The sequence below is a fragment of the Gopherus flavomarginatus genome, chromosome 1 (genome assembly GCF_025201925.1).
Source record: "Gopherus flavomarginatus isolate rGopFla2 chromosome 1, rGopFla2.mat.asm, whole genome shotgun sequence".
NCBI lineage: Eukaryota > Metazoa > Chordata > Testudines > Testudinidae > Gopherus > Gopherus flavomarginatus.
Genome location: NC_066617.1, coordinates 245,409,737 through 245,434,497, shown reverse-complemented (window position 1 = coordinate 245,434,497; position 24,761 = coordinate 245,409,737). Strand labels below are relative to the sequence as shown.

General features: G+C 43.6%; 1 protein-coding gene across 7 annotated transcripts in view; it reads left to right on the top strand.

Moving 5' to 3' along the window:
• Positions 1–24,761, top strand: part of LOC127032191 (cohesin subunit SA-2-like) — a 98,397-nt gene that overhangs the window by 39,855 nt on the left and 33,781 nt on the right. For all 7 annotated transcript variants that reach the window (XM_050919233.1, XM_050919214.1, XM_050919223.1 and 4 more), the window contains 7 exons: positions 10,041–10,148; positions 19,222–19,333; positions 20,014–20,125; positions 21,553–21,656; positions 22,173–22,265; positions 22,350–22,439; positions 24,371–24,574. In XM_050919233.1, the coding sequence (XP_050775190.1) occupies positions 10,041–10,148; positions 19,222–19,333; positions 20,014–20,125; positions 21,553–21,656; positions 22,173–22,265; positions 22,350–22,439; positions 24,371–24,574 (823 nt within the window). The remainder of the gene's footprint in view (positions 1–10,040; positions 10,149–19,221; positions 19,334–20,013; positions 20,126–21,552; positions 21,657–22,172; positions 22,266–22,349; positions 22,440–24,370; positions 24,575–24,761) is intronic.

The following is a 24,761-nucleotide window of genomic DNA, read 5'->3' as shown; positions in this document are numbered from 1 at the left end:
TCTGCACAACTTGGATAGTAACTGTTTAATTTCTGAACCTTTGTTTGCATTACAGTTCCAGAATATTCTTGAGCATTGAAGTGCTGCTTTATAATCACAGGAAGTGATTATTATCTCTCTTGACACTTCACCCACTTATGTGGCATTGCTTCAGGCAGACACCAGCATATATATGGGAACAGAATTGGGCCCATTGTATATGTTCATTGTTGATATAACTTGCTTTTTTACAGGCAGTATCATTGTTTAAATAACACTAATAGTAGGTAGGTTACCACTGCTAATATAAACACAACGACCACTTTGTATGACATTTGCTTCTCCATATTGCATAGATATTGCATTGTACTTTGTTATAGCAACTATGTGCATAACATGTCCCTGTGCTAGGAAGAGTAGCACACCATTGTTAAAATACAATGACTCTTTAAACCAGTTAAGGTTGTTCTTGTTCTGTATCTGAACCAACAAGTGCTATATTGGCACTGCAGCTGTTTAGCTTCTCTGGCTGTATTGTTGCATTCATGTTCTCACTGAACTCATGAATGCTAACTATAGTCAAAAAGTTTATTGATTGACTGTTTTTTTAGGAAAGCCTTGTCTGAACAAAGTTTAAAATTAGATTTCCAGCACTGCACAGTTCCTCCTAAGAAGTTTTCCAAACAACACTTGTCCATCATAAAACATATTTCCTCGTAAATAAAATCAGTGCATGTTTTTGTTGATTAAGCCATGGCAGAGGTCCAGCAACCGCATACTTGTTGTCTTTGTTTCTGCTCCATCTGTTGCAGAGCCAACAGCGCTCCTAATCACTCTGAGCCCCGCTGATTTGGTTTAATTATTGGGAAGATGAAGATGGGAGTTGGGGACTGAAATGAATTATCCACAAAGCCAAGCAAGAATCTTATCTATTTTGCTTATAAAATTAGCACTTGCCAGTCTATACATTTTGGGTGAAGAATTGCGCTAAACTCTCTCTGATAAGGTTGCTTTAAGAGCCTGTGTAAAGATGCCTTTCCAGGAGGGGAGCCATTTCAGAAATGATTACTGTCGCTCCAGGAGCAGAGAAGCACTCGGATGGATGGATGTCTGCACTGCAAGTGAAGGTGTGATTGTAGCAAAGGTTGGCATATCCATGCTAGCCTGGGTAACAGTAGCAGTGTAGATGTGGTGACATGGGCTCAGCAAGGGCTAACAACCTGAGCATATCCCTGCTGTGGACCCTGGGTACATACTTGGACACTAGCCTCTGCTGAAGCCCATGCCACCACATGTGCACTATTCTTGTTATCCATGCTAGCTAGATTTAAGATGGCACGGGTATGCCTAGTTATGCTACAGTCACACCTCCACTTGCAGTATAGACATAGACCTAGGGTGTTGTACCTAAGATAGCATGGGAAGCATATCTTGGCTCATAGACAGTATCTGGTCTTAAGCACTGCAGCTTAATACATGCAGAAACCCACTAGGTGGGGTTGGGAATTGTGAAATTCCTCAAAGCGTGTAATAACAAAAGAGCGACTGTAAAGATTAGATTTGTTCAACCGCTCTGCTTCGTCTACATGTTCAGTCATAGTTGCTTGCTTACTTGGCCAAAAAATCTTCACCTCCTTTGGTCAGGCAGTTCCAACTTTTCTGTGGGAGCAGGATTCTCCTCTAGTTTCTTCATCAGCAGATTTTTCAACTAATTTCTAACTGGATATACTTCTGGTAAGACCTAAAAGTCTTTTCAGATACTAGTTTGAGTTTTCAGTGCTGCCAGTAAACTGCTTCCTGCATAACCTTTAAACTACATAAATTTAGTATAGAATTACAGAGTAAGTTAACATCCATCCTCACAATGCCCTTTTTAGAGTATAACTTGAACTGGTCACACACTGGTCTATGAGATGAGGCTTTTTACTGCTTCTTTTCTCTACTCTTATGCAGAACCCTCAAGCTGTGCACATACCTGGCCTGTGTAAATGCATGTTCTTATTATCCTCCTCCCTATTCCTTCAGATGTAGATATCCATTTTTACATATAGTCTTAACTAAATGGTAAGCTCTCTGAGTGAGGGACTTCCTTTGCTGTTTGTACAGCACTTAGCTTGATTGGACCTCTAGGTGCTATAGTAACATAAATGGTGCTACAAAATGTCATGGAATTGCCAGCATTAATGAGGACAGAGCCATGATACCAAGCTCATTACATTAGAAATCAAAAGGAAATAAAATGTGAGGAAAAATGTGAGCCACAATGATTTGGTAGAAGGAAGAAGTGAGAAAACAGTAATTCTGAAAGAGATTTGGGAATCCTAGTGGATGACAAATGGAGATTTCAATGCAAGATGTCAGTAAAAAGGGTTGGGGCATTCTGTCAAGGTATAGTGACCAAAGTGCCCCCCCCGGGTTACTTCCTGCGGCCCTCCCTGCGCCCCCCACCACCGCAGCTCACCTCTGCTCAGGGCCAGCTCCCGGCTTTTTGCGCCCCAAGCAACAACAACAACAACAAAAAAAAGGCCGGAGTGCTACCCCTTGGAAAGTGCCGCCCCAAGCACATGCTTGGAGCTCTGATGCCTAGAGCTGGCCTTGCCTACGCTTGTGCTTTAAAAACATCCCTGTCCTTCCTGTTTCTCTGTTAGACTGTGAAATTGACTCTAACTGAAGCAGTGGAAGCCTCATTATTTAAGGCACTTCAAAATTAGAACTAGCAAAGCTCTAGTAAATATACCATAGCAAATAATGTCACCTTGGCTGGGAATTGAACTAGATAATTCAGTAGGGCTTTTCCATTTGTAACTCCTATGCTTGTCTCTGAAGAAGAAATTAAGATCTGATAGGTGAATGCATTATTTCTAACAAGAAGATCAGGTAAGCCACCTGGTTAGCAAACCTATGCATACCTATTAGATTATATCTGTTGTTTAAATACTATTGTGAAAAACATTTTCATGTGACTTAGAGGAGATGGGGAAGAGAGAGACATCTTGTATGCAAATATGGAAATTATCTGCTGTCCTCTCTTAGGGTACGTCTACACTACGGGATTATTCCGATTTTACATAAACCGGTTTTGTAAAACAGATTGTATAAAGTCGAGTGCACGCGGCCACACTAAGCACATTAATTTGGCGGTGTGCGTCCATGGTCCAAGGCTAGCGTCGATTTCCGGAGCGTTGCACTGTGGGTAGCTATTCTGTAGCTATCCCATAGTTCCCACAGTCTCCCCCGCCCCTTGGAATTCTGGATTGAGATCCCAGTGGCTGATGGGGCAAAAATAATTGTCGCGGGTAGTTCTGGGTAAATGTCATCATTCCTTCCTTCCTCCCAGAAAACAATGGCAGACAATCATTTTGCGCCCTTTTCCCCTGGATTGCCCTGGCAGATGCCATAGCACGGCAACCATGGAGCCCATTCAGCTTTTTTTTTTACTGTCACCGTATGTGTACTGGATGCCGCTAACAGAGGCGTTACTGCAGCGCTACATAGCAGCATTCGTTTGCTTTTGCATGATAGCAGAGACGGTTATCAGTCGTTCTGTACTGTCTGCTGCCAGTGTAATTGGGCAGTGAGATGATGGTTGTCTGTCCTCCTGTGCTGTCTGCTGCTACCCCTGGCTGAGATCGGCCGGGGGCGCAAAAACAAAACTGGGAATGACTCCCCGAGTCAATCCCTCCTTTATGGTTTCTAAAAATGGAGTCAGTCCTGCCTAGGATATGGGGCAAGTGTACTAGAGAACCAGTGTGTCAGAGAACCAGAGAGCACAGCTGCTCCATGTCAGATCCCGCAGAAATGATGAGCTACATGCCATTCACGGGGGTTGCCCCTGCAACAACCCCACCCGTTGCTTCCCTTCTCCCCCAACCTTCCTGGGCTACCGTGGCAATGTCCCCCCCATTTGTGTCATGACATTATAAAGAATGCAGGAATAAGAAACAGTGACTTGTTAGTGAGATAAAATGAGGGGGAGGCAGCCTCCCGGTGCTATGACAGTCCAGGCAGAACATTAAGCGGTGCGGGGGAGAGGAGCTCAGCATCCCACTGCTATGATAGTCCAGGCAGTACAGAATCTTTTCTTTACACAGGAAAGGGAAGGGGCTGATGGAGCTCAGCCCCTAGTTGCTATGATGAGGACGGTTACCAGTCATTCTGTACCATCTACTGGGAATGACCGGGAATCATTCCTATTTTTACCCAGGCGCCCCCGGCCAGCCTCACTTGAGGCCAGCCAGGAGCACTCACGGGCTGATGACAAGGATGGCTAGCAGTCCTACTGCACCATCTGCCACCAGGGAGGGGAGAGGTGTGGATACTGCTCTTCACTGCTGCAGCATCGCGTCTACCAGCAGCATTCAGTAGACATAGGGTGACATTAAAAGAAGTCAAGAAACAATTTCTTTCCCTTTTCTTTCATGTGGGGGGGGGGAGGGAGTAAATTGTCGAGCTATACCCTGAACCACGCCGGACAATGTGTTTGAACCTACAGGCATTGGGAGCTCAGCCAAGAATGTAAATATTTTTCGGAGACTGCTGTGGACTGTGGGATAGCTGGAGTCCTCAGTACCCCCTCCCTTCCTCCATGAGCGTCCATTTGATTTTTTGGCTTTCCGTTACGCTTGTCACGCAGCACTGTGTAGCCTAGAGATTTTTTTCAAACGTTTTGGCATTTCATCTTCTGTAACGGAGCTCTGATAGAACAGATTTGTCTCCCCATACAGCGATCAGATCCAGTATCTCCCGTACGGTCCATGCTGGAGCTTTTTTTGGATTTGGGACTGCATCGCCACCTGTGCTGATCAGAGCTCCACGCTGAGCAAACAGGAAATGAAATTCTAAAGTTCGCGGGGCTTTTCCTGTTTACCTGGCCAGTGCATCCGAGTTCGGATTGCTGTCCAGAGCAGTCACAATGGTGCACAGTGAGATACCGCCCGGAGGCCAGTACCGTCGATTTGCGTCCACACTAACACTAATCCGATATGGTAATACCGATTTTAGCGCTACTCCTCTCGTTGGGGAGGAGTACAGAAACTGGTTTAAAGAACCCTTTATATCGATATAAAGGCCTCGTAGTGTAAACGGGTACAGCGTTAAATCGGTTTAACGCTGCTAAAATTGGTTTAAACGCGTAGTGTAGACCAGACCTTAGTTAGTGTCCCTTAGACTCTTTCCTTTAGGGATATGTGAACCCAGAAGTTTACTTGATTTTCTTAAAATTGCTAAAATTAGATGTAGGGCTTGTGCGTGTCTGTAAAACTTTCTTTCTACGATAATAAGTTGGCCCAGTACATTCTGGATCCTTTCTAATGGATGATGTTTGAGGCTTACTGTTTGGGGGCAGATCCTGCACTAGTGAAAGGGAACAGAGGAGTAGCAGAGTACAATGCAAATTAATAGCTCCTCTATGATTCTTTTGGGACGACACCATTCAGAGGTGCCAACTTTTCCTTTTCCCTCTGGGGGTGCTCCACCCCACTCTGCCCTGAGGCTCTGCTCCCACTCTACCCCTTCCCCCAAGGTCCCGCCTTCTCTCTGTCTCTTCCTGGCTCTGCTCTGCCCACTTCTCCTGAGGTGATGCCCTTGTTCTGCCCCCTCCTCAAGGTCCCGCCGTTGCTCTGCCTCTTCCCGCCCCTACTCCGTCCTCTCCCCAATGCCCCTGACCACCACTCTCCGCCCTCTCCCAGGCACCTCCCTGAGCTGCCAAACAGCTGTTTGGCGCCGCTGCCGCCCCCGTCAGCTGTTTGATGGGTGCTGTGTCCCCCATCAGCTAATGAGTAGGGGTGGCGAACAGCTGTGGCTCATGGGTGCTGAGCACTCACTGTTTTTTGCCATGGGTGCTCCAGCCCCGGAACACCCACAGAGTCAGCACCCATAACATCATTAACGTAGAGATATGAGAATGCTTTGAGATTCCCTGAAGAAAGAATCAAGCCTGTCCAAAACAGTGTAAATGCCAAAGACCCCTCTCCTCCTTCATGATGGTGTTGGCATAAGCTAATCACTCCCTCTCTTATCCCTTATCTCATGCAGCCATCTTAGTGCCATCATGCACCTCTGCTAACCTCTGGCTTCAAAATGCCTGCCAGCCCTAGTCTCTTCCCTTTCTTGAGACCACTTAAAAAGTGAAAAGAGCTTGCTTTCCGCTCCAGTGTGTGCTCTGGAACCAAAACAAACCCATGCTTTTAGTGCTGAAGCCCTCGCCCTTTGGGACCTCTCTAATATTTGACGTCTTCCCTGTCCTGTCAGAACATAGATCTTGGGTGAAATCCTGGTCCCATTTGATGTCAATGGCAAAACTCCCACCGACTTCAGTGGGGCCAGGATTTCACCTCTTGTCTTGTGTATGCAGATGACACTTCACTGCCGTGGCTGTATTGGCACCATGAGGGGAAACATATCAGTTTAATTTAATCTGGGATCACAAACCCTTAAGTGCCTTAATCATGCTTATTGGATGGTGATGCTAAGGGGCAGCATTAAGGTTGTTCAGATACCTTAACTCTGCATTTTCGTTCTTGCTTGGATTTCTTAAGTGCGATATTTTCTCTGAATTTTCTTAGCATGTAATGTTTGGGTTTAGGATAATTACAACATGCTTGTAAAGTGGGTGTTTTTTGTTTTGTTTTTTGTTTTTTTACCCTGATGTTACTGATATTTTAATTCTGCTTAGATGTAGTGTTTTTTAAAATCTTGGAATATAAGTAAATTGCACAGAAATGAAATGGTGTAGGCAGCCCCTGTTCAATCTCCTGTCTCACATTAAGAAGGCAGTGGGTTGTCTTCTTCCAAGGTCATCTCATGAAATGTAAAACAAAAGAGAAGACATGAGATTTCCCAGCTAATGTTTGGCATCCAGAACAAATGGAGTCTTTGCTCTCTCCCTGGCGTACCTCATCTTCCTTCTTCCTTGCCTGTTCACACTGAAGTGAGGAGAAAATGATATATCATATTGGTATGTGGAAAGCCATGCTTATTTTTAGGCATCTAAATACTGGCAGGCACTTCTGGCTTAACCTTTATCTGTCACTTGGCATTTGAAGGGCTGTAAATTTGCAGCAGTAGTATTGCATTACATAAAGTATTCTTTGAATGTGTGATTATTCGCTTATATGTACAAAAGAAGGCACTCCTTTTATTGAGGAAATACTTCTAAAATCGCTGTTGTAGTAGGTGTAGCTAGATATTGCCCTTTGTAGAGGTATGTAGTCTCTGAACTGGTCAGGTGTCTTTCAAATGGAAACCTTGACATCTTACAGTAAGCAACTGCTGACCACTGTGTGAAAGACTAGAGAACAGATGCACATTCAGATCTTCTGTCTGCTTAATTAATGGATTTTTTAAAAAAGAATGTTATGCCCGCCTGGCAGCTCATATCGGGTAGAGGTGGCTCATTTTTCCCTGCTGAACTCCTGTGCCACCAGAGAGCGTTCTGTACTAGGAGCTGAGGTCACACCTTACTTAACAGTTCCTTAATGAGGAGAAAACTGAGTACAGAGTAAAATCTGGTCCCTTTGAAGACAGTGACAAAACTAGATTTCATCCCATTTTTAGCCTCTCCCTCCCATGGTTAGAAATAGTTTGTATGAAATCTTGTAACTTGTCCCCAAAGGGAGGCTTTTTATAACTATTCACATGTTGCCAAGCACTTCACCTATCAAAGGGGTTTAGAAAAAGAAAGACGTGTTGCAGTGAATGTAATGCCTGTTGCTCTCTGTCACCTTGCAATATAGTGAAGAGAGAGAACTGATGTATAAAGAACAAGAAATAGCCCCTGTCTCAAAACTGTGCACATCTCTGTCCACAGGTGTCCCAGACTACAACACCGTCACTTAAAGCTGCCATTTCAGTTTGATCCCAGCTTTTAAAAAGAGGGTGAGAAATAGTTGCAAATAGGTAGAGAAGGTGCATGGGACAGCTTCCTAGAAAAGAAGTGTTTATAGAGGACTTACGCTGTATTGATATTACAGTGAATAAAAATTGGCTTACTTCACTCAGTTCTCTATACCTTTACTGATACAAAGCTGGTTGGGTAACCCTTACTTCTGTAACGGCCGTTTGGTATGTTCAGTTGACACCACTCAACATGAATATGGGATGCAAAAGTAAATGGAAGGTGAATACCACTCAACTACGTCAGCCCTTATAATTAAAATTTTAGTCCAGGCTCCACAGGATACATAGCTGGGTGCTTATATACTGTACAGAACTCCACCCAGGAGCTGCTGAAATCATATTCGTATGTAGTTCATTTTAAATCAGTCACTGAGTAACTTATCCATAAATATATTTTTTTCACTATTTCACCAGTCCTAAAGATAGCTGAATAATAATGTAATATTTATTTGCCACCCTCTCTGTGACACCCTCCCACACTTGGCATGACATTTATGTAGCGCATAGTTACTATTAAACTAGTTCCAGTCAATATTTACTTGGCACTTCCTCAACATTTTCACTATAAAGACCTGTTTACTGTGCCAGTGATCATTATAAGCAAGTTTACTGAGTGCAACCTAGCAGGAGAGGGAACTTTTCAGCAAAAATAAGCAAGGAGTGCACAGGGAAATAATCCATAATGATCAATTTATGACTTTTGAGACCTTGTTGGATCACAGAAGTGAAAAGCCAACAGACAGCATACCCTCTGTTCAAGTACCCTGGGGCTTTCAACCCACTGCTATCCTACTGTTTTAAACCACAGTCAAAGTTTGTAGATTAGTTTATGAGCTGTTTGTCTTTTTTTTTTTTTTTGTTATAATCTTCCACAAACCTTTACCCAGTGTTGGTTCAAGTAGTCAGTCAGACACTCCTGCTTAATATTTAACTGCTAGGGACTAGGATTTGAGAGTGCCAGAGGCTTTGTATTTTTAAATTTGAGACTTGTCAAGATGCTAAGAGGTAAGGCAGCGTTGGTGACAAAAGAGCTGGTAGCCATTATAGAAGAGGAGCAATGTGCCACTAGGTTGTCAGTCCCAGCAGCTGCAAAAATGAGAGCCTTGTTTCTAGTAGTTGTAGTAGGCCACTTATATAGACAGAGAGCTGTGCGTTAAAGGATGTAACCTCTTGGGGTCTGATAGCAGAACTATTAAATAAATAAATAAATAAATAAAAACCCCTACAAGTATAATCTCTACCCCATCATAGTTAGCTCACCTTTCCCCTCCCATACTATGCCAGAAGTAGAAGGGTCTCATTGCTCTTTGTTCTGTTGACAGTGTTATCCAATGGCATGCAAGCAGGAGTAGGAGCCTGGAATTTCTAAATTCTCGTCTCAGCTTTGATCTTGATTCCCTCTGTAGCCTTGCGCAAGTCACTCAACCTTCTCTGCTTCAGTTTTCTTCTCTGTAAAATGGTGATAATACTTTCTGAGCTCACGGGGTGTGTGTTGGAGGATTGATTAATATTTACGTGGTGCTGTGAAGGTGTAAAGGGCTATGTAGATGAGAAATGTCATTACTAAGGCTGTATACTTGTTGTAAAAACTGTGACTTTCAGGGTTTTCAAGAAATAGTTCTGGTCTTTGGCATACTGGTCAGCTTCCTGTTGAGCACGCTTTTGCTGTGATTTTTAAAATGGGTTTTTATATAAGCTCATTGTAATTGAGTATCCGTTTTAACCTCTTGATTAAATAGCTTTAAACAATTTTATTTAGAAAAATACAGGATATTTGATCTATATTATAATTTTCTGTGGCAAGCAATCCAAGATTAAAAATACTGTGTTTATGACTTGCCTTTTTTGTAACTAATTTGGGAATTCTTTTTTTTTTGCCTTGAGAACCAAACAGCCTTACCCACACTTTTATGTGAATATTTATGCCCGCACAAAGAGCCTAATTCTTCATTCCTTGTATGTTATGTAGACACTTCCATCTCTAAAACTGCTCTGATTAGGTAGCATATCAAGATTCAATTTGCAGAGGTGTAACTGACTATATGAACTGCAAGGCAGTGGAGAATCAGGTCCAATATTAGGTATAGAATCAGGTCCAATATTAGGATACATATAATCCTTTCTAGCTAAATATGCATAATCACTTGTATTATGTCTTTGCCTAGGAACTGTGAGGACGCGTTATCATCTGAAGACTGTGAAACCTTATTCCAGTTTGTTTATACCACACACAGACCTCTAGCAGTAGCAGCTGGGGAATTCCTTTACAAAAGGTATCTCTGCCTGGCTACTTTTTGCATATTCTCATTGTTTCAGAGTGAAAATGGGTTTGTTTAAGAGGGACAGTAAACCTTTATCTTTCCATCGGTGGCTTGTCTCTGGCGGATACCAGATGTCCTTTCTTCTGCTGAATAAGTGGAGGGCTGCTCTCTGGGGCTAACTATTTGTTTAACTTCCCAGCCCCGGCATGTTAAACAAGCATGAGAAAGGTATAAGACTATAATAAAGTATAAAAGAACTGACTAGTCCACCAATACTGTATCATGCCAAGGACCATGCAGCCTTCCTTTCTACTTTTTCCCTGTTGCTTTGCTTCTGATGAGCCAGTTGATCACCTGGCATCTGTTGGATTTCTTTTGTAGCTGTTTATGATTAATTGCAAAGGTGGCCTCTTCTCCCCTTGAAAGTTGCCTTATACACTGTAAAAGCTTTTGAATAATGAGAGAGCCCACAGATTAAAAAATCCTCCCAGTTTTCAGTCAAGTTAATGAAATATACAATCTAACTTCCCGGGAGTAACTTTTATAAATGAGCTTTTATGACAATGGATGTGGGCAATGAATGGCACTGCCATGCTACAAAGGGAATTAATAAATATTCTGTATCTACAGCTTGATGAAATTCTGTATTGTGTTTAGCAAATATGGGTGAAAATACTTTTGGCAAGGCTTTGGAGAGCCAATGTTAAAAGCTGACCATGATTATTCATACTTCTTTGTTCCCACCCTCTGTTGCTGTCCACACCCACCCAGAAAAATTATATAAGGCCTAGGATTTGTGGATCCAGGCCCAAAATAAAGAAAAAAGAAAAATCCCTTCTCTGATGTGTCCCTAGTCACACCTCCTAGGCCTATCTTGCTTTGTTTTGTAGCTCCCCAACTCTCTGGACTAATGTTGTCATAAATCAGTGATTTATGCCCAGAACAATGTCACTCTTATCTACTGTCTTGATAAAAATGGGACTTGTAGCATCAGCAGCTCATTAATATTCTATTGGAATATAAGCAAATGACTGACTGGGTCAGTGTGAAATGAGCTGCTGATCTTTGTACTGTTATAAGTGCACAAGGGTCTACATCACATAAACCACCACCACACATGAGGCTAGTTGACAACTTTGTTGGCAGAAAAAGCATAGGCTTAAATCTACACCGAGGCTAACCTACCCTCATGCTACTAGTGGCCCAGTACATTCTGGATCACAAGCTAAATATGAATCACAGTGTAACACTGTTGCAAAAAAAAGTGAACATTATTCTGGGATGTATTAGCCAGGAGTGTTATAAGCAAGACATGAGAAGTAATTCTTCTGCTCTACTCTCCACTGATTAGGCCTCAATTGGAGTATTGTGTCCAGTTCTGGGGGCCACATTCAGGAAAGATGTGGACAAATTGGAGAAAGTCCAGAGAAGAACAACAGAAAAGGTTTAGAAAACACGCCCTGTGATGGAAGATTGAAAAAACTGGGTATATTTCGTCTGGAGAAGAGAAGAGTGAGAGGGGACATGATAGTTTTCAAGTACACAAAAGATTATTATAAGGAGGGAGAAAAATTGATCTCCTTGACCTCTGAGGATAGGACAAGAAGCAGTGGGTTTGAATTGCAGCAAGGGTGGTTTAAGTTGGACATTAGGAATAATTTCCTGTCAGGGTGGTTAAGCACTGGAATAAATTGCCTAGCGAGATTGTGGAATCTCCATCATTGGAGATTTTTAAGAATGGGTTAGACAAACACTTGTCAGGCATGGTCTAGACGAGTGGTCTCCAAAGTGAGGTGCGCAAGACGATCCATTGGGGAGTGCGGCGGGAGGAGCGCCGCTGGAGCAAAAGGGCAGTGTGGCAGGAGGAGCGTTGCCAGAGGAGAAAAAAAAGGGGTGGCCAGAGACGGGAGGGAGGGAGCGAGCGGGGAAGCCTCTCTTTCCTCCACCCCCCCCCCCCGGGGCCAGGCAGGGCCAGCTGGAATGCAGGGGCTTTAGGGGCTTCAGAGCCCTGGGCTAAGGGGGCCCCAGGGCCTTGGCCTGCAGCTCTAAAGCCCCTTTCAGAATGCTGCCCTGAGTCCTCTGGCCTCTAGAGGAGCAGGGGCAGCCATGCAGCCAGCGGCGGGAAAGAAGCGGCTCTTTCCCCTTCAAAGCCGGCTGGAGAAAAGCGGGGCTTCTGTCCGGCCGCTGGCTGTGCGGCTGCCCCCGCTCCTCCTGAGTCCCCTTGCCTGTGCTCTCAGGGCTGCATTCCAAAAGGGGCTTTAGAATTGCAGGCCAGGGCCCCGGGGTCCCCTTAGCCTAGGGCCCTGCAGCCCCTAAAGCCCCTGCATTCTGGGTGGCCCTGCCTGGCGGGGGAGGGAAGGGGGAAGGGGCAGCTCCCAGAATTGTGGCCAGGGAGGCGGTACTGCACTGTGCAGAGCCACCTGCACACCCCCTGCACCAAACAGGAGCTTCCCCAGGTAAGTGCTCTGCCCCTCCTGCCTGCGCAAGCCCTGAGCCTCCTCCCGCACCTCCACCCTGAGCATCCTCCTGCACCCTAACTCCCTCTCAGACCCCGCACCCCTACCCTGATCGCTCTCCCGCACCCTAAACCTAATCCAGACTTTCGAATCGCTGTATCACAAAGTGTTAAACCAAGATTTTCAGAAATAATGAAACATATTCAATCACATTGCTTTCACTACAAAATATTATTAATAATTCTTTTTTGGTGAGAGAAAAAAGGTTTTTATTACCTTTAATAAATAAAATAATTATTTAAAAATATTTTTTATTTAATCTTTATCTCATCCTTTTTAAATTTCTCTTTTTTGTGTATGTTTTATAATGTACATAATATATTAGTACAGTAGTATGAGTATATAATTTATACATAAATAAATATACATATATTGTGAGTGCATGATCAAAAAATTTTTACTGATGGGGTGCGCGATCAAAAAAATTTGGAGACCACTGCTCTGGACAATACTTAGCCCTGCCATGAGTGCAGGGGACTGGATTAGATGACCTTGCGAAGTCGCTTCCAATCCTGTGATTCTATGATTCTTTGTGACTTGGGGACCTTTTTCCATTCCCTTGCCAATGCAGACATTGGGGCAGAGTTCATCTGAGTGGTTCTCCTGTCTCTTTAGACAGGAGAACCGTTGTTTGGTTCAATGTGCACTGTTTGGGGTTCTCTGCTTGATGTTTCCTTTTGGTTCCCTTATTTTGACTCTATAACCCTCCCATTCTTATTTGTCATTTTTTTGTCCCCAGTTCTTAGGTCAGGTCTGCACTAGAAACTTGTCGGTGTAGTGTTGTTGGCTGGTGGTATGATAGGGGGCTTGGAGGATGACATTTTTATGCTGACAAACGTCCTTTTGTAGACTCAGTCACACTGGCAAGAAAGTGCTTTTGCTGGTATAAGCTATGTCTGTGCTCAGCTGGCATAGTTATGCTGGCCAACGTTTCCCAGTGTAGAACTGGCCTTCATTAAATCCTAGTCCTGTGGCTCCTCCTTCAGCTGAGGGTCATCCTTCAATTATTTCCATTGGATGGCTGCCTTTAAATGGGATTTAAATGGGCTAGCCCCTTTCATGAGCAATAAATTCACACTAAAATTTTTTTGGAATGGAGGGAGAAAGTGGAAATTGCAAAGAAATATCATGATATGCCTCGTACATCAGGCAATGGAGGGAGAGCACCTCGTCCAATGTATGTTTCAAGTTGAATAAAACACATGTTGCAAGAGCATGATCCTATGCTTTCACCAACATCATGTCTGTCTTATGAGGAGTTTGACTGGTTCCTGGGCACTTCACCCACCTCAGGTCCAACTATGGTGCACAATGACCTGGTCAGGTGCGACAGTACCCTGTTGGCCCCAGAATCCAGCCTGGGGACTGATGGGAGCCACCAGCAGGCACTGAGTGAGGATGATGAAATCACTATGTTGCTGAAACTGGTCCTGGAGCAGGCTTTTAAAAAGGATCAGCAGAAAATTCTGGGTCCGTGCTCAGGGGAGCTGTTTGATATACCTCTCTGAGGAACAGCCCACTGCCGAGCCTGCAGCAGACACAGAAGAGGCATAAATCACCTGAGCCTGGTAAGTTTTGGATCCATTTTAATATTTATTGATACAGTAATGGGAGGATTTTCTGCTCTATAAACCAATACACAAGCAATCAGAGGCCCTGGATAGCAACATGTATCTATTAATGGTGGATTGTATGATAGCGTCTTGGCATCTCCCCCCCTCCCCGGTGCAGTTCAAAATGGCAACCAGGAAATGCAAGAAGTAAGGAATATTTTTACTGGAAAGGCACAGATTTTGCTTGTGCCATTCCTGTTTCCTAAAAATAACAACATTACATTCTTGTGACTGTTTTCTGCTCTGTAATCGCTGAACGGTCTATGAAGCCGTCTACAGTGAACTCTGTGCATGTGATTGGGGAAATATGTTCCATTTCCAAATCTAGTCCATTTCACTTAGAGGAAACTAATGCAGTCCATAGGTGACAAAAGCATTTCTCCCAGGAATGAATGGGGTTAAAATTTTTGTCCAAAAACGTGCTGGGGACAGGGAAGAGGCGGGTTGTGGAGTTCTGCATCTTTGCATGCAGCCATAACACAGTGTAAGCATGTGAAAGCTAACACGGTATCCTGTTGATTCTCTCATGAATTCTGACTCAAGCCCAGGTGTGGATAGTTGTAAACTTTTCCTAAAGCAGGAGCTCCACATAGGTAGTCACATTTTGGGGAAGTGTTTCCCAGGGCTCAGTAGCTGACCAGCCCATTCCACCAATGGATGTGTGTTCGGTCACTATACGATTGACTACTATGGCTGAATACACTGCAGGTTTCCCACCAGCAGCTTGGAATAATATCTCTTTCTGACAATAGGGCATCACAAGAACGGTTATGTCCTCCAAAGCATGAAAAGCCTGAAATGATAGAAAAAGCTTTTGTAGCAAGGCCACTAACCAGCCCTTGCCCTCATGCCAAACCCAAGTAGTTATGCAATTTTGGTAAAACAGAAATAGCTGGAATTTTTAATTTTTCATTGTCTCTGCACGACTTTAGCTGGGATTAACCAGGCTTTGTCCAGGGAGATTCTGTGGACTGAGGCATCCCTCTCACAATATATTGCAGTTCATTTTTTAAATGTAACATTTTATGTCCTTGAAAATCCACAAGAATTATTTCTGCACTCCTCCACTGAGCTATATGAGACAGTAACGCTCTATTTCTTGTCCCGTTGCAGGCTCCTCTACCTCTGCTGGCTGCTGTACTTCCACAGCTCAACCTTATTGCAGTAAGCTTGTCCCAATGGACTGTTCCAAGTGGACGTGGTTCCATGATGAACTCATGGTTGAAGTTCTTGAGAGGACCAACAAGCAAGTCCAGTACCAGAAGCAGAGGAACATAAGACTGGAGAAGAGGCATAGTGAGAGGCAGAGAAAGGCTGAGGCTGGCCACACAGCTTGAGGACAGGGTTTCAGCATAGGAGCAGGCACTTGTTATACATTTTCTGGAACAGGAATGGTGGCTAAGGGAGGAGGCGGACAGAGCTCAGCAGAAAACTGTTTGATTGGCTCATCTCAGTCATGGTTGCTAGATTACCAGCTCCTGCTGCCTCTCCCACACCCTGAGCTGCCTGCAACATACCTTCAGACCAGAAACAGCTTGGAAAACTCCATGTTGGGGTGGTCAGTGCAATTGTGCTGCGGGAGCAGCTGGGCAGGGCAACTAAATCCCATGCATCCCTCTGTGTTTACCCCACTCTTCTGTGTACCTCTATCCCCCTCCCCTGGCACCAACTGTGCAGAAAACGGGGAGAGGAGAACGGGGGCTAGGTGACATGCATCAGTAAGGGTTTTTGTCATGGTTGCACTTCTTGCTACACTATTTTTGTTTTTGTTTCCTTCTGGAAATGTTCTTTAGTAACTGGTGATTGGGTGTTGTAATAGCAGCTGGCCGGTTTGGCACTGGGTGACTGTTGTACTATTTTTTACATGTTTACAAATAAAGCTTTTTATATCATCAAGAACGGTTATTGTGGTTACTGCATCTCTACTGTTTCATAAGCCAAGCTAAAAGTGGGTATGCCCAGAATAATGGTGTGGACAGTAATTCTGTTTATGATAATATCATTTGGTGCGACTAGTGTCCCAGCCTGTCCATGAATGTAGACTCCCAGTCAGCAAAAAACTCTGGCATTAAGACATTTTCCACTGCAGTCCACATTGACCTCTATGGTTCACAAGGGTCTGCATAACAATGGAGTAGTGCCCTTTGCAGTTTATGTACTCGTGCTCCTTGAGGAAGGCAGGCTATGGACACATGAGTGCCATCAGTGGCTCTTGTGCAGTTTGGAAACCCCATCCTTGCAAAGCCAGCAACTATCTCAGCAAACAAGTATCAGAGGGATAGCCATGTTAGTCTGGATCTGTAAAAGCAGCAAAGAGTCCTGTGGCACCTTATAGACTAATAGACATATTGGATCATGAGCTTTCGTGGGTGAATACCCACTTCTTCGGATGCATGCAGTGGAAATTTGCAGGGGCAGGTATATATATGCAAGCAAGAAACAGGCTAGAGATAACAAGGTTAGTTCAATCAGGGAGGATGAGGCCCTCTTCTAGCAGTTGAGGTGTGAAAACCAAGGGAGGAGAAATTGCTTTTGTAGTTGGCAGGCCATTCACATCTTTGTTTAATCCTGAGCTGATGGTGTCAAATTTGCAGATGAACTGAAGCTCAGCAGTTTGTCTTTGAAGTCTGGTCCTGAAGTTTTTTTGCTGCAGGATGGCTACCTTTAGATCTGCTGTTGTGTGTCCAGGGAGACTGAAGTGTTCTACAGGTTTTTGTATATTGCCATTCCTAATATCTGATTTGTGTCCATTTATCCTTTTCCGTAGGGACTGTCCAATTTGGCCGATGTACATAGCAGAGGGGCATTGTTGGCATATGATGGCGTATATTACATTGGTGGACGTGCAGGTGAATGAACAGGTGATGGTGTGGCTGATCTGGTTAGATGCTGTGATGGTGTCGCTGGTGTAGATATGTGGGCAGAGTTGGCATCAAGGTTTGTTGCATGGATTGGTTCCTGAGTTAGAGTTACTATGGTGCGGCGTACAGTTACTGGTGAGAATATGCTTCAGGTTGGCAGGTTGTCGGTGGGCGAGGACTGGCCTGCCACCCAAGGCCTGTGAAAGTGTGGTATCATTGTCCAGGATGGGTTGTAGATCCCTGATTATGCGTTGGAGGGGTTGTAGCTGGGGACTGTATGTAATGGCCAGTGGAGTCCTGTTGGTTTCTCTCTTGGGTTTGTCTTGCAGTAGGAGGCTTCTGGGTACATGTCTGGCTCTGCTGATCTGTTTTCTTATTTCCTCATGCGATTATTGTAGTTTTGAGAATGCTTGGTGAAGATTTTGTAGGTGTTGGTCTCTATGAGGGGTTGGAGCAGATGTGGTTGTACCTCAGTGCTTGGCTGTAGACAATGGATCGTGTGGTGTGCCGGGGATGGAAGCTGGAGGCATGAAGGTAGGCATAACAGTCGGTAGGTTTTCGGTATAGGGTGGTGTTAATGTGACCATCACTTATTTGCACCCAACCTTGTTATCTCTAGCCTGCTTCTTGCTTACATATATATACCTGCCCCTGCAAATTTCCACTACATGCATCTGATGAAGTGGGTATTCACCCACAAAAGCTCATGCTCCAATACGTCTGTTAGTCTGTAAGTTGCCACAGGACTCTTTGCTGCTACCTCAGGAATATCTTTTATGCCCACCGCACTTGGGTAAACCACACACCTGATTGCCTCAGAAACCTCACCACCTCTTTACCCGTGGTCGACTTTCCAACACCAATCTGGTTGGTAATGGACCTGTAGCAGTCTGAGGTATCCAGCTTACAGATGGCTATAGCAACCTGCTTCTGAGTCTGCCTGGGTGCCCTCAGACATGTGTCTTTATGCTGGAAGGTCAGGGCAAGCTGCTCACAAAGCTCCAGGAATGTGCCTTTCTTCATATGAAAGTTGTGGACCCACTGTTGGTCATCCCAGTCTGTGCTTGTGGCCCTGCACTAGAAGTGCCGGTCTACACAGGGGGCCTCAGCAGCTATTCTGAGTGTACTAAGCAGCATCAGTGAGTGTGAGTTTTCCATGTCTGGGTACTCCTCCTCCTCTGTCTTCTCCTGCTCCATCTTAAGCTCTCTTAGGTTCCTTTGATGGGTCAAAAAATGCCACTGAAATGCCCATCAGTGCCTTGGGGAAGCTCTGCCCATTTTCTGACACAGGAGTGAAAGCGGAAGCAAGAGAACTTCTTGAAAAGGGGTCTCCTCCGTGTTACTTGGCTGGCTGTGTTGGCAGGCTGTTCTTACTTCTTGTAATGTGCAGGGTGGGTGCACTACAGTGCACCATGGTTAAAGGTCTAGAGTGGCCACATTTTGGGAGGGAGCTAGGGAGTCTGTGATATGATAGGTTTGACTTGGATCTGCATGCTGCATTGTGGATGCCAGAGCCCCAGGTTTCAGCACAGGCTAGAAAATTTATAACATAAGGTAAAGAATTAGTGTGGATGCTCAAGCCCTGAGTTTTCCAACATAGGTCAGTTGACTCAAGTCCTGCTAACTCTGGGCTTACATTACAGTGTAGACGTACCCTAAGAGCCTGGCTTGGTTTTCAGAGACTAGATGTACCATATTATGAAGTATTGCTGGGCAGTAAGATTTTTATAGGAAGGATATTTCTCTTTTATGATTTTCTCTAAATTACAGTGGGCACCTTTACAGGATAAATAAATGCCTAATGCTTGGTGTACTCATTGCCATGGGATCAGCGTATGTTGCCCAGACAACTGGTAGGGCCCCAGTATTAGCAGCTGCAGGTAGTCCCTGCTTTCACAGAGAGAATTTCTAGCTAAAAATAATGTAGTGCCTCTCCTTCCACCTGACAGTAGAACTTGATGTTTGCTGAATGGATGAATAGATTTTAAAAGAAAGAAGCAAAGCTGGCTGAAATCCTGACAGAATCTGTGCTGCTTCACTGAGTAATCTAAAGGTGCACAGCAGAATTGGACTGACTTCTTTTTTCCATTGGCAGGCTGCTTAGTTATCAGGGAACTGAAGAGGAAGTCCCACCCAAAAGAAGAGGGAAGTTTGGGGCTAATACCTGCTACATAAGAAAATTAATAACTTTTTTCTTGGAGAGTGAGGTAAGGAAAATGTAGATTGTGATAGACAAAGAGATGAGGGAGGAGCCTTTTCAAACCAGTGCAGCTGGCTGAGAGTTGGTATTGAGGTGCTGCTGGTAGTTGGAGGGAGAAGTGGGTGAGTAGGAAGGAGACTTCCTTTTGAAGGGTCGTTTTGGTTGCATGCTCAGAACTGTTGATCTTAGAACTCGATACTTTCTCAACTCTAGGATGAGCTTCAGTAAAGTAAATCTGTACATGTGTGTTTGGTTGTACCACGCCTCTTATTCTACAGTTGTATCAATGCAGAGAGGGGGGGTTGAACTGGCTTGCTGAAAAAACTAGGACTGCTTTGCCAGGGACTAAAGTATAACTCATTTCAAGCTCTTGAATGGGAGTGGGCATTTTAGGTGTTACAAACAGCAAATCAAATTGTGATATTCAGGACAGCTTTAGGGAGACTAGTCTTTTTAGAAAATCTTTCTTCTGTCCTTTAAGTAACTCTCTTTCTCTTGTGATGTTCACCATATATCAAACTGAAGAATTATTATTTAGTTTGGGTCTAGTCAAAAAATACACACATTGAAAAAAATATATACACATGTGCAGTTCTATAATGAGAGAAAGAGGGTGAAATATGTAATAAGCTGTATTCACATTTCAGTAAACGTTTGATTCTGTAGGCTTATGTTTTTAATCCCTAGCTACATAAACACGTCACGTACCTTGTAGACAGCCTGTGGGATTGGGCAGGCAGTTTGCTGAAGGACTGGGAGTGCATGACCACTCTTTTATTGGAAACTGCTGAAGAAGAAGGTAGGTGAGCTAAAACCTTAGTGTTGCCGAAATTACTCTTCTTTTATTTACTAGAAGAAACTTCCTTCACCTTGAACTATAGCAAAGTCACTTGAAGAGCCTCTTGGTTGCATGGAGCCACAAAACAGTTTTGGCTCAGTGTCCTGCCATGACTCAATGCCCTCAAATATTGATGCAGTATTCCTATGAAAACATCGTGAAACACTATCAACACTTATGCCCTGAATATTTATGCATCTCAGTGACTCCTCCCTGCTATCTTCTTTCTCCCTCCTTCCTGCCTGTCTGCTGGGGGCCAGAGGGTGAAGAATGTTTCTTCTCTCTCTCTCTCTCTCGGCTACGCAGAGGGTGAAGAAGGGATTCCAGGGGCCGCAGTGTGTTTATTCTGTACTATTTCAACCTCAACAGTCACGTGTGTGTCAGGCAGCTTTGGGAGCACTGTGGTGAATGGTTCTCTACTTGCTGGAGGAGAGAATCTCCAGTAAGATCGCTGGATTGCAGAAGAGGCACATATAGGGCTCTGTGTTGCTACATGTGGTTCTAGAGTCATATTCTGCTAAAGGTTCCCCAGAAGATGAGCCTCTGATCTGGTGGAAAAGGATGAAATTTCATTGGAGTTAGGTCTGAATTTGGCCTGTTCTCTTCTGGGGAAACGTCATTTCTGCGACACTGAACCTGTTGCTTTATTTGGCAAATGCAGTGAGATCCACTCATAACAAACTTAGGAAAATTTATTTTATTCTCAAGTAAATTAAAAATTCCAAATAGTTTCTGTGAATCACAATGTGTGTATTGTAGCTGTCGTTGTAGTGAATCACACCAAATAACTTCACTATAAAGTGAGAAGAAAAAAGACTTCACTACATGAAGGTTCCTTTTGTATTCAGAATCTTAATCTATGTTTTACATTTCAAAGGACATATTGGTTTTCATGGCTGAGTTAAGGAACCTAACTGTGCCAGTCTCATTGAAACAGAGAAGTGTGAAGCTGATATTCACCACTGGAAAGGAAGATGCTGAGTTGAATTTAATGTCACTTTCAGAAATCAAATATGTTAGAGGGTTTAGTTTTATGTAGAAAATGTCTTGAGCACTGTTTATTTTGGCAGAACTAGAGGCAGTTCTTTGCTGTGGGATCAAAGCACATAGGCCTAGATTTTTAAAGATATTTTTAGGAACCTATCTCCCAATGGTGACATAGAAGAGATAGTTGCTTTTATTACTCTGTATAACAGAAAATAATTTCAGTACACATTCAGGTTGGACTTAGCAAACGTTCAGCAGTTTTTTTTTCTAGCAGTTTCAACAGTATCTCTCTCCCCCCACTCAAAGTTGTTTAGAGGAATGAGTAGACTTTCCTTATTAGTCATCCCTGCATCTTCACTTTTCTTTTATGAGACATTGAAGAGATGATGATTTCCTTACAGCATTGAGTGATGCCCAGGAAAGTGCCCTCATTGAAATAATCTTAGTGACCATTCGAGAAGCTGCTGAAGGTCACCCTCCTGTGGGCAGAGGAGCAGCCAAGAAGGTCAGTGGGTTTTATTCTAATATATTTATTATGTTGCAATCAAAATGGTCCTCCCTACGTGCTCTGCCAAAAGCACTTTCCTAGCCGCAGGTACATTGGCAGAAAGAGAGCGGCATTTTTTTTACAAGACAAACACGATGCCTTTTGATCTTCAGACAAAACATCTTATCAGTGGATATTGAATGAGATGAGCTTTTAGAGGAAGCTCAGCTCTGTGGAAGCACGTTAACGACACACAGTGACCACTTTATCCATCAGTATATGTCGTTATAAAGCAGCCTACATCCAAACAGCACTCTGGTTGTTCAACGTTAACTCAAGTATTTTATTTAAAAAAAAAAAAGGGGGGGGGTGGGAGGGAGAGAGATCCCATGAAGGGGGAAAATCTTTGCCTCAGCCAGGTAGTTTGTGTTAGTTAAAGGTATATTAATATGCAAAGTTAACCTTGGGGTAGGTGTAAAATTCCAACCAACTCCTAGAGTATTTTATAACTGAAGCAGAATGCCTTGTCTGTAGATGCTGTCAGCGAAAGAGAAGAAAATACAATTGGAAGATTGTACCAAAATTACTGAGCACTTTATTGTGGTGCTTCCTCAGCTCTTGGCAAAGGTAACTAGCAGCTGTTCCATGAGCGCCTGTTAAATATTTCATTAAAATTCCTGCAGCACACTGATATCCTGTTTTCCTCTGCAGTATTCAGCAGATGCTGAAAAAGTGGCGAACCTCCTGCAAATTCCCCAGTATTATGATTTAGATGTTTACAGTACTGGACGTCTGGAGAAGGTGAATAGGAATTGGGGCAGTTGGATGTGTGTAAAATATAACAAATTTATGCGACAATTTACAGTGAGACCTTGTTACAGCCAGGAGACTGTAGGGACATGAAGAAATACTTATACCCTGTTAAAACCCTTCATATTTGAACTGAGGCCACCAGGGAAATGCTTTAACATTTGTCTGTATGGATATAGCAAGGTTGGCCTAAGGCCATGGTGGATAATGGTTTATGGCTTCATGCAGGAGGCCCAGCTTTGGGAATAAACTAATTCTTGCTTCTTGACCTCTTGTTGGGTTGAGAGAAGGGGAGTTACAACATGTATCCAAGTTGGCATCTCCCAGCAGCTTACTGCAGAAAGAAGTTGCATTCTCATTGGAGACTGTCTTCCTTATCAGCTGCTGAGGGAGGGTAGTAACTGCAAAGAGGAGAAAGGGTATAGTATATCTGTATGTGGAGGAGGGGAATTCAGGAATGGAAGAATGAAATCCTTGAAATAGCAAAGCCCATACATAAGTGGAGTGGATTGCTCAAATTAACCTCCCTGTAAATATCCATAACAGGGCAAGGGAAAAATCACATCCATGTACTTCCAGCACAAAAAATTTGCTGAGGGGGCGATAAAGCAGTAGCAATTTGGCAGAAATGGGCAGTTATCTGTTTCTGTTTGTGTAACAATACTGTCAGTGACCCAGTCATGGGAATAAGCCCACCACAGAATGATGGGAGCTCTGAAACATGCTGCATCTTTGTTACTGCAGCAGGCAGCCTTGTGTCTAGAGGGCCCTTTCTTTGCCCTCTTCCCCCTCAGTCTCATCTACTGTTATTATTTAGAGTCATGTGTATTGCTAGACTTGGGGCTGAAATAGGTAATTAAGGTTTTAGCAAGATATTAAGATATGTAACTATACATTCAAAATGATGGGGTCTAAATTAGCTGTTACCACTCAAGAAAGAGATCTTGGAGTCATTGTGGATAGTTCTCTGAAAACATCCACTCAATGTGCAGCAGCTATCAACAAAGCTAATAGAATGTTAGGGGAATGAAAGGGATAGAAAACAAGAGAGAAAATACCTTAATGCCTCTATATAGGTCCAGGATACACACATATCTTTAATACTATGTGCAGTTCTGGTCACCCCATCTCAAAAAAGATGTATTAAAATTGGAAAAAGTATGGAGAAGACCAACAAAAATGATTAGGGGTATGGAACAGCTTCCATATGAGGAGAAATTAAAAAAAACTGGTATTGTTTAGCTTAGAAAAGATATGACATGCAGAGGTGGGATGTAATAATGGTCTACAAAATCTTGACTGGTATGGAGAAAATGAACAGGGAGTGTTATTTATACCTTCACATAACCCAAGAACGAGGAGGGGGTCACTTCATGAAACTACTAGGCCTCAGGTTTAAAACGAACATAAGGAAGTGCTTCTTCATACAATACACAGTCAACCTATGGAATTTGTGGTCAGGGGATGTTGTGAAGGCCAAAGGTATAATTAGGTTAAAAAAAAAGATAAGGTCAGGGAGGGATAGTCCATTGTTGGCTCTTAGCCAAGATGGTCAGGGACGCAACCCCATGATCTGGGTGTCCCTAAACCTCTGACTACCAGAAGCTGGACTGGATGACGGGATGGATTGCTGAATAATTGCTGTTCTGTTCATTCCCTCTGAAGCATCTGGCACTGGCCACTGTTGGAAGACAGGACATTGGGTTAGATGGACCATTGGTCTGACTCAGTATAGCCGTTCTTATGTGACAGTAAAAAAGGTCTGTTATAAGACCTAGAGCAGCAAACAAAATCTTGTCCTGTAATCCCTGCCTGTCCTCCCCAGACGGGCATTTATTTTGTTTTCAGTTGTGTAAAGTAAAAAGGCACAAACATAAATAGGCACAACTTTGACTTGATTGTACCGTCACGATCACTTGCAGCACGTGGATGCTTTGCTGAGCGTGGTGAAAGGCATTGTAGCCAAACACTCTGACATGGATGTTCTCGAGGCTTGCTCCAGGATGTATTATGTCCTCTGCAATGAAGAACTGGCCATACACAGGACGGTGGATCTTGCCAGAACTCAGCTGATAGATGAATTGGTGGACAAACTTAATGAGCTGCTGGATGACTCTTGGCATGAGGTGTGTGTGACTGGAAGTAGAAATACATGAAACATTTCAAGATCAAAATGAAATAAATACAAGGGAGAGATGTGAAGACTGGTAATATACTGATTTTTCTTTGCTTGAGAGCAAAGCTTACAGAGGCAGTCTGAATACTCTGAAAGGGCTGTCTGTTTACATTTTAAAGGAGTGAAAATTGTGTTCT